Source organism: Anabrus simplex, chromosome 4 (assembly GCF_040414725.1).
Source record: "Anabrus simplex isolate iqAnaSimp1 chromosome 4, ASM4041472v1, whole genome shotgun sequence".
Taxonomy (NCBI): Eukaryota; Metazoa; Arthropoda; class Insecta; order Orthoptera; family Tettigoniidae; genus Anabrus; species Anabrus simplex.
The window spans coordinates 354,594,017-354,610,645 of record NC_090268.1 but is presented as its reverse complement, the minus strand read 5'-3'; the positions used below and the strand labels follow the sequence as shown (position 1 = coordinate 354,610,645).

Genomic DNA, 16,629 nt, shown 5'->3' with positions numbered 1-16,629 from the left:
GCTGAGGGGGAATATTGATGGGTCAGCTTCCAAAACTTGTTTTACTGGCAGGAGCATATCACTTATTGATTTTTGCGTGTCTGTCTTGGGTTTCTTGGAAGTGTGATTTGTCTTACGGTTTTCTATTTGTTCAGGAGAGGCCAGTATGGATTTGTTGCCATCAGGAGGATTTGGATTAGTTGTTTCACTGCTAGCTAGTGAAATTGGCCTTTTACATCCAGGAAAATTCACTGTTGTAGGGGTGGCGTGTGTTTCCATAGGTGCTGCAATTTCTCTCTCAATTTGAATTCTGGAGGAGGGAGGATCATTACAGACTTGGCTAAGTGCTAAGTCAGGGTTGGTCATTGAAGTGGCTTCTTGAGTAGGCCTATCTTTTGGGAGTGAGCTAGAAGAGCTAGAAGTACCGATGTCTGTTTTGGGGTTTTCGACCTGTGACTTTTGTGAAATCTCTTGGAGCTGAGGAAAATTATTGGAAGAGGATTCATCTTTTGGAAGTGATACGTTGTTAGGACAATCTTTGGCCAGATGTCCTTCGGTATGGCAAAGAAAACAAGTGGGTGAATCGGATGATAGGTAAATCCAGTAGTTTGTACCATCGTATTCGAGATGAAGGGATTCGGGGAGTTTATCAAAGTCTTCATTCTGAATGTACATTTGTCTTCGAAAGCTTAAAATGTGGGAGAATCCAGGAATTGACAAACCTGCTCTGATTGGGGTAATCCTAGACATGATTTTCACACCGAGTTTTAACAATTCCTCTTCAATAACATAGTTTGGGATCACAGGACAGACGTTGGATAATATAATACGCTTGTTTTTTGTTAGAAGGGGTCGTATTTCCAGTGATACATTGTTTATTAAGATCTTAGGGTTTGTCAATATCAGATCTTCGACATTTTTCTTACTAGAGAGAAAGATGCATATCCTTCCGTTCGATATACGTGAAACAAACCGAATGTTGCTAGGGGTTGTAAGTTTACCTATAGCTAGCACATAATCCTTGATACTGATCCCGTCATGAGATTCGATTACAATAGCTTGTTCTTTGGAGGGGTACGACTGTATTGCAGCAGAATAGCTTAACCTTGAATTACGTTCGTTACTAGGCCTACTTGTGACGGTTGTCATTTGGTTACCTGATGCACTGTTAGGATGTGGAGGGTTATTTACGGTGTTGTTATTATTATTTGTTGGCTTGCATGGTGTCTGTTGAGGAAAAATATCATTGATTTTTTCATTCATTGAATTCGATAAATGCCGACCTCTATCAAGAGAGGTGGCCATTTTGAGTGGGTCAACAAAGGGTTTTAGGTTATCTCTATAGTTCGTCACTTCACACAAGGACCACGGAAATAATGTCAGGTATCTTACTTACAAGAATATAGTAGGTGATCTAAATATTTACTTCTGATCACTCTTACACTAATGTAACGATTATGAACATCTATTAAATACCAAAACTTGAGCAAGGTATTTACTCGCGAACATCATCAGTCACTGCCTTCTCGATCGCTTGGCGGATGATTGTTGCGTGAGGTAGAGCAAGATTCCTGTATATCTAGTTGGCCTTGCTTATACCCGGAAACTGAGGTGTTTCCGGACTAGGGTTCGTAAATCAAATCGTGTTCCCTTCACCAGAATTTCTGAAAGTCTACATCATAATCTCGGGAACATCTCGTATATACTCGATATACAATACATGTATATGACGGCAAAATGACAACGGCGCTCGATATCGACGATTTTTTTTCAAATTACTTACATGTGTGGCCAACGCTCTAACGCGCATATACTTGGATCACGTTGTTCCGACCATCCTCTATACTATACAACCAAATAGGTAGAACATTATTTTCTCAGTGCTGTTGTGAAGGAACAAGAGACGTAATATTTTATAAACAATGGAACAAAGCGGACCCTGCCAGTGAGGGGGAATAACGCTAGGAAGAAGAAGTTAAACAATGCTACAGCATACTGTACACGCAGTGAGTGGAACGTAGACATTAAGCACAGTGCTTAGTCTTAATGCGGCGACCCATTTCTAGTTTAATGCTGTGTGGGCGAGACGAGGTCTAATCCCCAAGAGCCGTAATTGCTCTCGGAGCAGGAAGTCTGTCTTCTCTAGTCTCAAGTTTCGTTGACATTAATGGGATGTTGAAACCAACACATCGTTCATCAATCCCGCCAGGTGATTTCATTAAAACATTTAATTTACTAGACAGGCACGTGTCAAAAGGACACAGTCTTAGAGAAATTCTCTCTCGTCTCAAGTTCTGCTTGAATAGTATACTTGTAGCAAGCGGAAGCAACATCATACTCGAACACGACAGTAAACTAAAGAACAGCATACTTTAAGTTACTTTTTTTTTTTTTTTTTTTTGCTAGGTGCTTTATGTCGCACCGACACAGATAGGTCTTATGGCGACGATGGGACAAGGAAGAGCTAGGAGTGGGAAGGAAGCGGCCGTGGCCTTGATTAAGGTACAGCCCCAGCATTTGCCTGGTGTGAAAATGGGAAACCACGGAAAACCATTTTCAGGGATGCCGACAGTGGGGTTCGAACCTACTATCTCCCGAATACTGGATACTGGCCGCACTTAAGCGACTGCAGCTATCGAGCTCGGTACTTTATGTTACAGCCGAGTAGTTAGGCACTCTGCTTGTGACCAAAAGTGGCGCTGACTTTGGGGGACAAGGCGTTTTCTTCCGCCCCCAACCCCCCCAAAATTCTCCTCCTAGATGTTAAGTCCCCTTAAAACGCGGAATTTGGTAGTCTTCGGAGGCTGCTAAGGCGTTGAATCTGGAGAAGGTGGTAGATGGTTTTATATCAAGAAATGAGATTAGAAATCGGGCATTCCTTCAGAGAACTAACTACATTTCCCAATGGAGACTGTTCAGGAGGTAAATCTGGTGGTAGAGATTTTCACATTTCGTATCATGAAATGCATAATATACAGTACGGTAATAGGATATTTATTAAGAAAATTATTATTTTTTACTTGTGATTATTATTTTTTATAGCTTCGTACATAAAACATTCCTTCAAAATATTTACAGTACTTATGAATCAAATTCTATTTTTCTGTTTACTTATGAATATTATTGAAAACTCCGTACATAAGACTCGTTCAAAAATATATTTGAAAAACAAACTCTATGATTGTTCTGTTTTTTTCTGTTTGTTTGTGAATATTGGAATGTTTGCATTAACAGATGTTCCTCATTTTACCTGCCTGTGTTCGTGCTAATCATCCCCCCTCCCCAGTAAGTACCCGAAATCGGCGCGGCTGGTGTCCAAAGTTACGGAAATGAACATTGCAGACCTGTTCACGCAAGGTTTATAAGGAGGTGAGGAAGTAGAAAAGATGCAAAACGTATGTGGAATTCCTTTTAGAGAAGAGATGTGTTCATTGCCATGTCAAGGGACCCACCAACCCACTCCCAAAAGTACATTCACTTTTATAACCTAACGAAGGGTAGCACACACTATTCTCCGTTGCTAGAATAGCTACTATCATTGCTATGGGCCAACATATAATCGGATATGACGTAATTTCCATCACAACCCTCATAGAATAAAAGCACAAGTAAATAGAACAACAGAGGTAATGAATCAACAATGGAGACAGTTATTGTTGTGACATTAAATGCACTGCTGTCTCGATCTCGAGGCGCTACCTACCGGCAACAAATTAGTATTTGGTCATTTGCCGCACGCCCAAACCAATGGCTTTGTAATTATCCGGCATGCTAAATTAATTTAGCTTTTCTCCACTATTCCACATAGAAGGCGTTGCTATTGTACGGCAAGAAAAAATGTCTTAGTAGGTTCAGGCCAATCTCTGTCGTTAGAACACACTACCTTCGAGAGGCTCTTTCCTGTAGCTGCGGCGCATAGTGTCCGCATGGCAGGAATTGCACTTCGTCTTAGGTCCTAAGTAGACAGGTTGGCAGCCTTGTGCACCGAGCGTTCACTGTTTTTACGACCCCCGGGGATGCCGAGGTCCCGAAATTTAGTCCCACAGGAGTTCTTTTACGAGCCGGTAAATCTACCGACTCGAGGCTGACGTATCTGAGCACCTTCAAATACCACCGGACTAAGCCAGGATCGAACCTGCCAAGTTGGGGTCAGAAGGCCAGCTGAGCCACTCAGCCCTGTCTCTCACCCACTTATGAGTCACTTTAATCTAGAAGAGACTGTAACAGAGCACAGGTGTTTCACGACAGTATCTCCCATCTTTTGATATTCAACACATTTGTATGCCTCATGTACAATACATTCACAGTAATGATATGTCGGGTCCCATTGTTCTACACAACTGAAAAGAAATGATGAGACTGGATAAAGGATTATTGTGTCTTGTGACAATGGTGAAACCCTGAGTCATACAGTATAATAAATCACTCCAGTAGTTCATGTTACACTTGACTCAAATGATACACATGTGTGAAACATGTCGGTTTACAGCAGTAGTTGGGGCCACTAAACATCCAATATTTGTTTACATTTAATTGACCGTAGCGAATGTAGGGTTAGCGCGCCTCCTTCTTACCTGGAGGCCCCGCGTTCGATTCCCGGCCAGGTCAGGGATTTTTACCTGGATCTGAGGGCTGGTTCGAGGTCCACTCAGTCTACATGATTACAATTGAGGAGCCATCTGACGGTGAGACGACGACCCCGGTCTAGGAAGCCAAGAATAACGGCCGAGAGAATTTGTCGTGCTGACCACACGACACCTCCTAATCTGCAGACTTTCATGCAGAGCAGCGGTAGCTTGGTAAGCCATTGGGATTGGTTTGGGTTTTTGTATGGAATGTTCCGTATGTAAGAGTTCTTCCTGTTGAATACATGAGTTAAACTTATATCGTAATAGTGGAAGTAAATTTAGCAATGCCATAGATGTAGCTCAGATAATCTTGAAACATATAAGATATTTATTCACGATAAGAGTAATATCACATTATAAAATTTTACTCAATGGTTAGAAATAACTTATTTTTTGAAGAAATCGAAAGCTTTGATCTTATATTGTACATCAGCTGGTGGTAACAAACACAAACACCCAGCCCCCGAGCCAGAGAAATTAACCAGACTCGGTTAAAATCTCAAACCTGGTCTGGAATATAATCCAGGACCTCTGCAGACTCAGTTCTAACAATTCCGCCTATGACTACCATTCAGAAATATTATGTAATAAACAACCCACAATATACTGTGATATCATACTGCCTCCAGCGAGGATTGGAGCAGGTCTTTCTAGTTGACTCCATAGGCGACCTGCGTACCTCTTTCTTTCTTTCTTTCTTTCTTTCTTTCTTTCTTTCTTTCTTTCTTTCTTTCTTTCTTTGTAATGATGATGTAGGCAGAGGGTGAAACCTGGTGTCTGCACTTAGCATACTGCATTATTGTCGAATAACACCAAGGGATATGCTCATCTTCATCCGACGGACGAATCACCGTCAACAGCGTCATCTTCACACCGTAGAGAGATGTGGAACTGAATCGAGGCTTTTGGGACGCAATCTAGTGATTAGAAATTCTATATCATCCTCTCTCCCACCCTACCGGCCAACATTCTAATGGTGATTTATTTCCCACCAACTGGACTCTTACCGCCGGCCCCGAGTCCGATTCCCAGACAGCCCAGGGACTTTTACCTGTATCTGAAGGCTGGTTCGAGGTCCACTCAGCCTACGCGATTACAATTAAGGAGCTATATCATGGTGAGATAGCGGCCCCGGTCTAGACAGTAAAGCCTTTTTTTTTTTTTGCTATTTGCTTTACGTTGCACCAATGGCGACGATGGGATAGGGAAGGCCTAGGAGTGGGAAGGAAGGGGCCGTGGCCTTAATTAAGGTAGAGCCCCAGCATGTGCCTGGTGCGAAAATGGGAAACCATGGAAAACCATCTTCAGGGCTGCCGACAGTGAGATTCGAACCCACTATCTCCCGGATGCAAGCTCATAGCTGCGCGACTCTAACCGCACGGCCAACTCGCCCAGCAAAATAAAGAATAACGGCCGAGAAGACTGGTCGTGCCGACCACACGGCACCTCGTAATCTGCAGGTCTTCGGGCTGAGCAGCGGACGCTTGGGAGACCATGGCCCTTCGGGACTGTTATGTCATGGGGTTTGGCTTTTAGAGCTCTTTCCACTTGACCCCTAAACGATCATGGTCGGCAGGCGGGTTCCATACCTTATTGTAAAAGACAGAGTGAAAGGATTCAGCTCATATAACTGCTACGGATGTGTGGTACACTAGAACTGAATGGTTCAGATATTGCTATTTCAAGCAATATTGATTACCCTGAAATAGCGTGAGTCAAGATGTACGGTACTATGAAGAAGAACAGTTATAGCTGTCGTGTACAACATGCAAACAATGAATAATAGACCTGATACTACACGATTCATGACAATGTTGCTGACCCCATCAAAAACGTTCGTTTGTGAATGAGGAATGCCTGTTGACTGCACAGAGGGACATATTTTGGTCCAAGCGTGTTGGTAACCAATTAACGTTACCTTCATAACGTGCACAAATGCGCAAGTAACTTTTACTTTCTATTATGATGAATCTCCTAACAACCGTGCTAGTCTTTCGTGCTTCTCTTAAATGAAAGTCCTCACCACAGCTGAGGTGAGCCACAAAGTCCTCTAATTGCACCCCTTGCAATCAGAATATTCCGTCCGGTACTAAGCGACTTGCTGTCGTACTTCGGTTATCTAACTTGAAAAATATTCATCGGATGAATCTGGGAGTAACAGATAGAACAGAAACTATGATCAGGTTAACGTCGCAGAATGGTTTACTATCCATAAAATTAAACAAAACTGGACTAATTATAATATGTTAAAAACCAGTATATTATACAAACTTTACTAATGTTCAGCTAACCTTGTCTGGAAATATATTAGTTTTCTCCATAAAAGGAACTATCCCAGTACACAAACGCATGCTCATATTTAAATTATAAATAACTACCACACACATACAAGTTAACATCTCGTACAACAGAGCTCATTAAACATAAATGCTAAAGACTGTAATGGGCTGTGATAAATAACTTAATGCACTAGTGTCCAAAAGTTAAGCATAATCACTAAACGAGGCCATACCGCCTGATAGGAATGTCAGACGGATTGTTGAACAAATGGAAGCTGACTCAAACACCATATGTCACACAACGTGTCCAAAAAAACAACAACAACAAAAGAACAGTGTCAGAAAGGTTCTGATAGCTAAGGTACACCTTTCACAACAACTAACAAAACTTGGCAATGTCTTCCACAACAAAATATGCTGTTGATAGGGTGTATGGTTACCCCTAACGGCCACACATGCTTCGCAGCGACGTGGCATGCTCTCTGTCAGATGGTCCAAGAGCTCTTGTGGCAGTCGATACCTTTCCTCCGAAAGGGCAATACGAAGGTCTTGGAGAGTCCTTGGTGGAGACTGACGGGATGCAATTCGCCTTCCCAATGCATCCCAGGCATGTTCTATAGGATTCAGATTCGCAGACCTCGCTGACCAGTCCATGCGATGAATGTCTTCCCCAGCCAGAAATTCATCCACCAGACCGGCGCGGTGCGATCGGGTATTATCGTCCATTGAGAGGAAGTCTGGACCAACTGCACCTCTGAAGAGTCGAACATATGGTCTCAGTACCTCATACCTGTATTTCCGAGCGTTAACAGTGTTCCCCAGACCACCCTTGAAGATATGCAGGTCCGTACGGCCATTCAACATGATGCCCCCCACACCATGACGCCACCACCACCATACTGGTCCCGTTCCACGATGTTCCTGTGGTTGTATCGGCTACCCGGTTCTCTCCAGATTAATGTGCGACGAGAATCGTTCTGCAAACTGAAGCGGGATTCATCCGTGAAGAGCACATGTCTTCATTCATTCATGGTCCAGTTTCAATGTTGACGGCTCCACAGTAAACGGGCCCGTCTCTGTGCTGGAGTGAGCGGGACGCACATCACTGGACGTCGGGCAAACAGTCCTGTTGTTCTGAGCCTCCGGTACACAGTTTGCCGGGAAACGGCAACCCCTGAGACGGCTGCAAGCTCCGCCGGCAATTGTCTTGCAGGAGCACTCCGATTTCGTCGGGCGGATAAGGCCAGATATCGGTCCTGCTGTGTGGTGGTTACCCTTGGTCGACCTGGTACTGGCCTACGACTAACATCTCCTGTGTCTCGAAATCGTCTCCAAAGCCTGGAAATGACACTTTGTGGCACATTCAAGGATACGGCGTCTTCGGTCTGTGTCTGGCCTGCTTCCAGGCGGCCGAGTATTCTACCCTGCAAAACGGGGTCCAAATGGCGCCGTTATGCCATTATGTTGTCACGTTCACCACGAGGCTACACTCCGCACACTATAACAGGGCAAACATGACTGAGAGAATATGGGGCGCAGGCACTGGCTGTGTTTACCTTGCGGTTACGCCGCTAGTCAAAGCAGGAAACACTCCTTTCCTACACAGAGCGAACACATGAGGTTGGTATGTGCATATGTCGTGCGATTTGCGGTCTGTTTCCTGTTGCCCTGCTTACTCGTAACTTATGCTTAACATTTAGGACATTAGTGTACATTACAATGTGTATACAGTATGATAGAAGCATATAGATGGAAGGGGATAGGCTATACAAGTTAATAGGCGACAAATTAAGAGAGTACAGAAACTAACAGAAGCTTACCCCAGTTATTTCTGGAGTCATTGAAGTCACCTGGCTCGTTTTAGGTTTTGGGTTAAGGGTTTAAGGCCCTACTTGAAACCGCGTTATTTTTCTAACGCGGGACTGACTGGGAACCAAACCTCGGCCGTCCAGGTGGAAAGCCAACTTCTCCTCCAGGCAAATGCCGGGATGGTACCTAACTTAAGGCCACGGACACTTTCTTCCCTGTTCCCAGTCTATCCCTTCCCATATTCCAACCACCCTCAAGGCCCCTGTTCAGCATAGCGGACGAGACCATCTGGGCGAGGTACTGGTCCTCCTCCCCTACTGTATCCCCCCCGACCCAAAGTCTCACGCTCCAGGACACTGCCCTTGAAGTGGTAGAGGCGGGATCCCTCGCTGCTGCTGAGTCCGAGGGAAAAGCCAACCCTGGAGGCCAAACGGATTAAGAAAGAAAGAAAGAAAGAAAGAAAGAAAGAAAGAAAGAAAGAAAGAAAATAATAATGCTGATATTTATAAATAAATTAACTCCTTTACGAATTGAAGATAATGTGGAAAACGTACACATTTACTAATTAGAGTAAGTCAATATTTCACCTTTTTCACATTTTTGGATTTTGCTCATTTTAATTCGTTTTTAAGTATCTTTTAGTCAGTTTATAGTTCATTTTTGTGGCATTTATTAAGTGACTGAAATGCAAGCCCTGATGATCAGTATTCTGGTTAGGTTAGACTCGCTTTGTGTCAGCCCATCAAGTAAGATATAGAGCACAACTGACCTCGGTTAGTAGACTGCCTCCGGTCTTGGTCGGCGCTCCTCGGCTTGTCAGCTGAGCTTTGGCAGATGGCTGCGTTTTGCCGCCCGTGCTGCCGATGTACTTGGCAAGCACGTCCTTATGGTGCAGCGCCCCCGGACTCTGTAAAACACACACACAGACACAGTTAGAAACACCACGCGGACTAGTTATTTTGAGACTCTCCCTGCTATGCGGAAGGAACAAAGCTGGCTGGCGTGCTCGACCTGATTCTCTCAACTCGCTTCAGGACAACACACTAGCACAAAATAAAAATGGAACATCTCACAGAAATACCTCTGGCTTCCCTTCCCTATTTATTACCTTGCCGGAACACAGGTAGTTGGACACATTTTCTGAACAAGAATGTACAAGGGCGAGTCAAATGAAAACGTTAAATAGGCCCTATTTGTTTTCAATGTACCTTATTAAGTGTAGAGTAGAAGTTCAACACTTGGAACTTACTGAGCAAATTGTATGCCGATTTAATGCAGTCAAGAAGGAATTTATACAAGACAGAAAGGAAGGTGATAAGAGAATAAAGGCAGTTAAAGAAATACGTGGAATAACCCGAATTTTTGAGTGAAGACAGGTGATGAGAAGAGTGACAATTGTATCATTTTTCTACGTAGTCTCTTCTACACTTAATGAAAGTTCTTCCGCGCTTGCAAAGTGCATGGATTCCTCTAGAAAGATAATCCTTTGGTAGTTTATGCAGACACTCGTGCACCGTCTTTATCCATCATCTTCATGAGAATGGGACATCTTTCCTCCCAGTGCTTCCTCGAGTGGATCAAACAAGTGGTAATTACTAGGGACGAGGTCTGGTGAATACGGTGGATAAGGAAGACATTATATTAACTAAAACTAGGCAACTTCGAAACAAATCATGTCAAAATATTTCAAAAGAACATTTTAAAAGTTTTAGAACTTGCTGTTAGCAAGCAGACATTTTACAAATTTATTTCACATGATATATTTTCGAGTCACAAATATCTGTTTGAAAATTTGCAATATAATACAACCAGGATAAACTCATTATTACCCTAAAATTATAGGCAGCGATCAGGATATGTAATGGCTAAGAAATAAAAATAATAATAATAATAATAATAATAATAATAATAATAATAATAATAATAATAATAATAATAATAATAATAATAATAATAATAATAATCCTTTTCATTACCAGAGATTTTAGGACACGCCATGGTGTTGGATTCTTTGACATAGAGATGTTATTTAACGTGCAGGAGGCACGACACTAAGTTGTTACTTTTAAATGGCCTTAAATACTACAAAACTAAGCTGAGATCGAATCTGCTCTATTTCGGGAATAAAGAGACAACGACTGGTGGACTGTGCCATTAAGACCATTAAGATCTGAAAAACAACAACAACAACAACCCGTGTCAATACAGCCCTAATAAGTCTTGGCGACCGCTCCTCAGATCGAAGGCCTGCAGAGGTCACGTGTGGTCTGCGCGACGAATTCTCTCGGTCATTATTCTTAGTTTTCTAGACCGAAGCCGCTATCTCACCGTCAGATAGTTCAGCAGTTGTTTTCACCCCTAGACCTCAGGGCCGGCATATAATATCCTTACTAAAGATAATTTCTAATTTAGAACATATCAGGCTTAATAGTGTCCCGTCACGGTCATAAAGTAGTCCATGTTCGCGAAAGGAAAACTCGTCTGCAATGTGCTCATTTGTCTGTGAGCTGTATCATACGTCATCAATCGTTAGGTAGTCCACGTGTAGCATTTGTTCTGCAATAATTAATTGTGAGAGTGGAACAATAACATTTCGATTAAAACGAAAGAGAGAGAAAGGTAGAAGGATACCCTTACACAGAATCTACAGCAGCACGTTCCGTTCCATACGTTGTGAGTAAGTGGACTGCACGGTCGATTGTGACCTGACCCTAATTGCTCCTCAAAATGTTCAGCGTAAGACCATTAAATGATATAACGAGAGAAAAATTACTGGCAGTCCTCGCCTTCACGGCTAAATGTGAGAAGAAGTGATGATCAGTGAAGGTAACAGATGTACCAATGAAATTATGAGAAGGATAGGAATGACCGTAAAAGATTTCGAGAAGAAATCTTTGTATACAGAAAACCAAATGACGTCTGTCTGACTGCATTTCGAAAGGACATCACGTCGCGTCTAAATCTCTGGAGCAACTTCATGACAATTTTACCTGTTTGATTTCTAAATATTTACTTGGAAATACATTACAGTATCTCGTAATAGTTTAAAATGAGATGGTGTCCGTTTATTTTTCGCTCAATTATGCCTAAACTACTAGATTAATTAAGTTGAAATTTGGTGAGAATATATCTGTTCAAATATAAGCCTATTCCGATTTTTCCAAATTAACTTTTCCAAAATGGTGGCCATTAATATGATATTTTCTGAACTTGAACATGTTTTATCCGCTAAAAGCCAAAAATAATGGACAAACATTTAGTCCTATAACGAGATAAAACCCAGCATGAACAAAATCCTGTTTTCTGCAGGAAAAGGTCCTATACATTTTCGTTGTTACTCTAATAGTTCTCCAGGAAATTATTCTTATGTGTTACAGCTCGCATTCCAGAGCCTCTAAAACAATAACATTACACTGACTTTTATAATAATAATAATAATAATAATATTTTACTGGTTTTACGTTTCACTAACTACTTTTACGGTTTTCGGAGAGCCCCAGGTACCGGACGTTTGTCCCGCAGGAATTCTTTAACGAGTCAGTAAACCTACTGACACGTGACGGACGTATTTGAGATCCTTCAATTATTACCGAACTGCGCGGGAATCGATCCCGCATCTTGAGCTTAGAAGGCCAGCATTCTACCGCCTGAGCTACTCAGCCCAGCATTTGTTAGTTTAAGTATGCTCTGCGTCTTCTGCTGTCACGCATTTCCGCTAAATGACATTACTGTTGCAATATTCCATCAACTGCAGCTAGTGCATTGTTCTGGCATTCAAAAAAGGGTCAACTCTGAATGTACAGGCTGTAACAATAATGTATGACCAAACTTTCAGGGGACATTCCTCACATGTAAAAGAAGAAAATATGTTATATAGACAGGGGTCCGGAACGCTTTATTTCTATGATAGAACTCATTTTCTGCAAATCTATATAGTACATCATGGGAAACACCAAAGAACAGAACGTACCAGCAAGCACTGAAATGAAATGGCATATGGCTTTTAGTGCCGGGAGTGTCCGAGGACAAGTTCGGCTCGTCAGATGCAGGTCTTTTGATTTGACTCCCGTAGGCGACCTGTGCGTCGTGATGAAGATGAAATGAAACCGACCCTGGAGGGTAAACGGATGAAGAAAATTAAATTCGTTCTAACAGGAATAAAGCTCCTAAATGACATATTTTAGCATGCTTTTCAATTTGGTTTGCTTTTTGGTCAAGTTCAGATACGGTACCGTCAAACTTTTTTTTTTTTTTGATTTCATTACCCGTATCCTACTTCTCAATTTACAGATAGTTTTCTGTAATCTGGTATATTTATATCCGTATATTTGTTAGATTTAACAGAGATACTCGTAGAGTTTCCTTGATATAGAAAGGAGACTTGTACTCATTTTTCGTTTGTGGCTGACGTATGAAGATATGGTATGTTCATCGTTATCTGAATCGGAACTGTTACTAAATTTTTATGGCAATACATCATTTTTGGGAGCTGGATACTTCCTGCGTTTGACATTTTCCTGTTTGTGAACAGGATACACAATGAAAACAGAAGGAAGTTTGATTGATATGCTTACACTGAAATCTGTTTTATGAGAAGAATTGCTAGGTACCTAAAGAGATCCTGCTATATCACCTTGCCTAGAAATAGTTTGCTTCCATTTCTCCCTTAAACCGCGCTCGGAAGGGAAACTATGGAACGTCAATTTTCATGCTTTTTTTTAGTGTCATCCGAAATACAGAGAGGTACACAACAGTGAATCTTCTCCTCAACCTCACAGACACTCACCGACAGAAACAATATTCACAATAAATTGCATAAAATCAACACAGCATCACAATTACTCCGCATATCACAATGCTGAAGTCCGCCAAGAACAGAACGGAAATCTGACATCTAGCGGCCAAACCGTGAACACGGTCGGGCCGCTTTTTCAGCGACAAATTAGTAGCTATTTCCCAGCCTTGTATATCTCGTAGGCGGAGGCGTGGACATACAATGATTACATCAAGATTAAACTCTCGTGAAAAGACATAGTGAGGTATGTGTCCTGAAAATTAGGGCGTACCTTACTTGTTATTTATTTATTTATTTATTTATTTATTTATTTATTTATTTATTTATTTATTTATTTATTTATATAGCGGCGAAGTCAGGGCTCTTGCCCCTCTCTTACACTTAACCACATTAAATTTTTAGAATTTTACAGCATTACTTTAAAATATCATGGTAATCAATTATAGTTAATGAGATAAGACGAGTAAATCAGATGCAACCTGTAGTGAACTCCGCTGTAATGAGCATTCGGCTATAGTGAACCTAAACGTCTGGCCCCGATTCACATGGATTAACTCACATACTAAACATTTCGCTGAAATTGAAATGAAATGTCGTATGGCTTTTAGTGCCGGGGTATCCCAGGACGGGTTCGGCTCGCCAGGTGCAGGTCTTTTTATTTGACATCCGTAGGCGACCTGCGCGTCGTTATGAGGATGAAATGATGATGAAGACAACACATACACCCAGCCCCCGTGCCATTGGAATTAACCAATTAAGGTTAAAATCCCCGACCCGGCCGGGAATCGAATCCGGGACCCTCTGAACCGAAGGTCAGTACGCTGACCGTTCAGCCAACGAGTCGGACAGTCAACTACAATGAACACGAAAATTAAAAATATACAGTTGATTGCATTCTAAAATAATGTATTCTTTTCTGCATAAATTTGGTTTACAAAAGAAAACCCGTTCTCGTCTTCCTCCTTTTGCTAAGAAAGGTGAGAGACCCACTCTACTCATCTCCGAATAAAAGACCTCTCGTATTCTCTGTCCTCCGTGTCAGAAACTCTGCCCTTGTCACTGTACTGAGCATACTGGACACATCTAGGTCACCGGGTAGGGAAGAAAGAGAGCCGTTCAATGAACGCTTCTGCTTGTATCCTTCTCCTTTGTCTTCAAAGCAGATGAGGGTCAATGAATGTTGGGTAAAATCGAAGGCATCGAGCGTATAATGTTATAAAGTCTTTAGAAACTGTGCATAATGTGGAATCCAGTGTAGAGAAGGCACAGGTCCTAGAAAGGGATTTGCAGAATATTTCAATTAAAACAGCATATAGTAAGCAGCTGTAAATAACAGACTTCTTCAGGGTTCAATAACAGCGAGTACAGTGAAATAAAATGATCCTTTTCTTACTGAACAATATACAGTAAGCCATAAGATAACTGTTTCTACAGCAATATACTCTTTGTTTCTACCTATAGTATTTTTCAGATAATTTTCGTGTCACTTATTTAATTTCGCCTGGAAGATGATGTTCGGTTATGTTAAACTCCGTTTTAGTGAACCAAATATTTCAGTCCGTAAAATATCATTATAGCCGGAGTCGACTATGTTTATATAAGGAAGTGAGGAAGAAATGTACCAAAACTTTTGTTTTGACCACGTTATTATACGGAAGTGAAAATTGGATAACTGGGAAAGAGAATGTGTAGAGATTTGGACACTTGGAGATTTGGACGCTTCTTTAATCATATCAAAAATACAATGCTTTCCAGACCACGGAAGTGAGAGGGGATACTCAATAATATTTGTAGCTAGTTCTTTAGTCAAAAGTGATACTGCTAAGTGAGTTGAAATTTGTAAAATACAGTAATTAAGCCTATTAGCGTGTCATCTGGGTAACCATGGAATCTGAATCAGGAAATACGCTAGGGCGGTCATTTTACGCAATAGCGCTATTACGCGAAATTCTTATAAAGGCGTGTACTTTTGTATACTCATCTTTTACAGCCTTTAAATTCTTTATCGTGTTTCGAAAACGTGAAAGCTTGCGAAATTTACTCATACTAAAATATGATGTAGGCCTATATGCACTTAAAACATTTCTTCGGTAAGTACCTACTATATGTACGGAGCATGACCTAATACTCTGAAAGTTTATTTATCGAACGGATTCTTCATGTTTCTTAAGATCAATAGAAATATTCAAGTGCAGGGTCTCGTTAAATGTACAACGAAGCATAGAACGGAACGGAAATTTTACAGTAACTTCCGCGATGCGAACTACAGCCAGATGGGAGAAAGTGAACTCTCAAATGCATAATTTACTACAGTTTATCGGTTGATTAACTCTTTACTACAGAACTCTCCAGGTAAGGTAAGAATACTGAATTTCAAGAACTTACTCGATCAGTAAAAATGAAAGTAGCTCTTTAATACATTTTTCCAATCCCCGATCGCATTTTGAATGTAGAAGGTGCCTAACCCAAGCAGTAAAGCCGCATTCGGTACAATAGGCAGCAATTATACTGATCTGTACTCGAATGAAGTTAGGTCAAACAGGCAACATCGGATAAGGAAATTAAACGACTGACAGAGGGGTGCGTAAGCGCATTGACGCAGCGGGGTGGCACGGCTAATTTAATTTGTATATCTCTATTGAGGATACCTACCAGCCATTTGTATCACCGATCAATCATTCTCACTGCCTTCAAATATATTACTTCCATCGTTCGAATAAAATCCCCAAACCACCCAGTGTTCACGAATAAGGAATTTGAAAAAATGTCAATTAACAATCCTCATTCAATCCTGAAATTGCTTCTGTAAAGAGTTATAAGTTCCGTCAATAAAGACATTTGATTTCTTTGTGATTCAGAAGTCTTACAGCTTAACACATGCCAGAAGCCTGACGCCTCCCTTCCACAGTTCCGTGCAGGAATGACGACGGTTAAGTTCTATCACTAGGATTTCTCCGAAGTCTTAATGCATTCGTCAAGAGTCCAAGGCCAAATAAGTGTAAAGCACGTGCAGGTCTACCCTGCAGTAAAACTAGTTTTAGAAATTACAAGCGCACTGCTGCTGCCATGATTTTTATAATAGTAAAGATGGCATCACTAACTGTGGTAATGCAGTATATTCTTCGCACCGAAACAAAGG

General features: G+C 41.5%; 1 protein-coding gene across 3 annotated transcripts in view; it reads right to left on the bottom strand.

The window, feature by feature from the left end:
- Window positions 1-16,629, bottom strand: part of Dyrk2 (Dual-specificity tyrosine phosphorylation-regulated kinase 2) — a 279,905-nt gene that overhangs the window by 165,097 nt on the left and 98,179 nt on the right. For all 3 annotated transcript variants that reach the window (XM_067145764.2, XM_067145763.2, XM_067145765.2), the window contains exon 2: window positions 9,465-9,602. In XM_067145764.2, coding sequence (XP_067001865.1) covers window positions 9,465-9,602 — 138 coding nt within the window. The remainder of the gene's footprint in view (window positions 1-9,464; window positions 9,603-16,629) is intronic.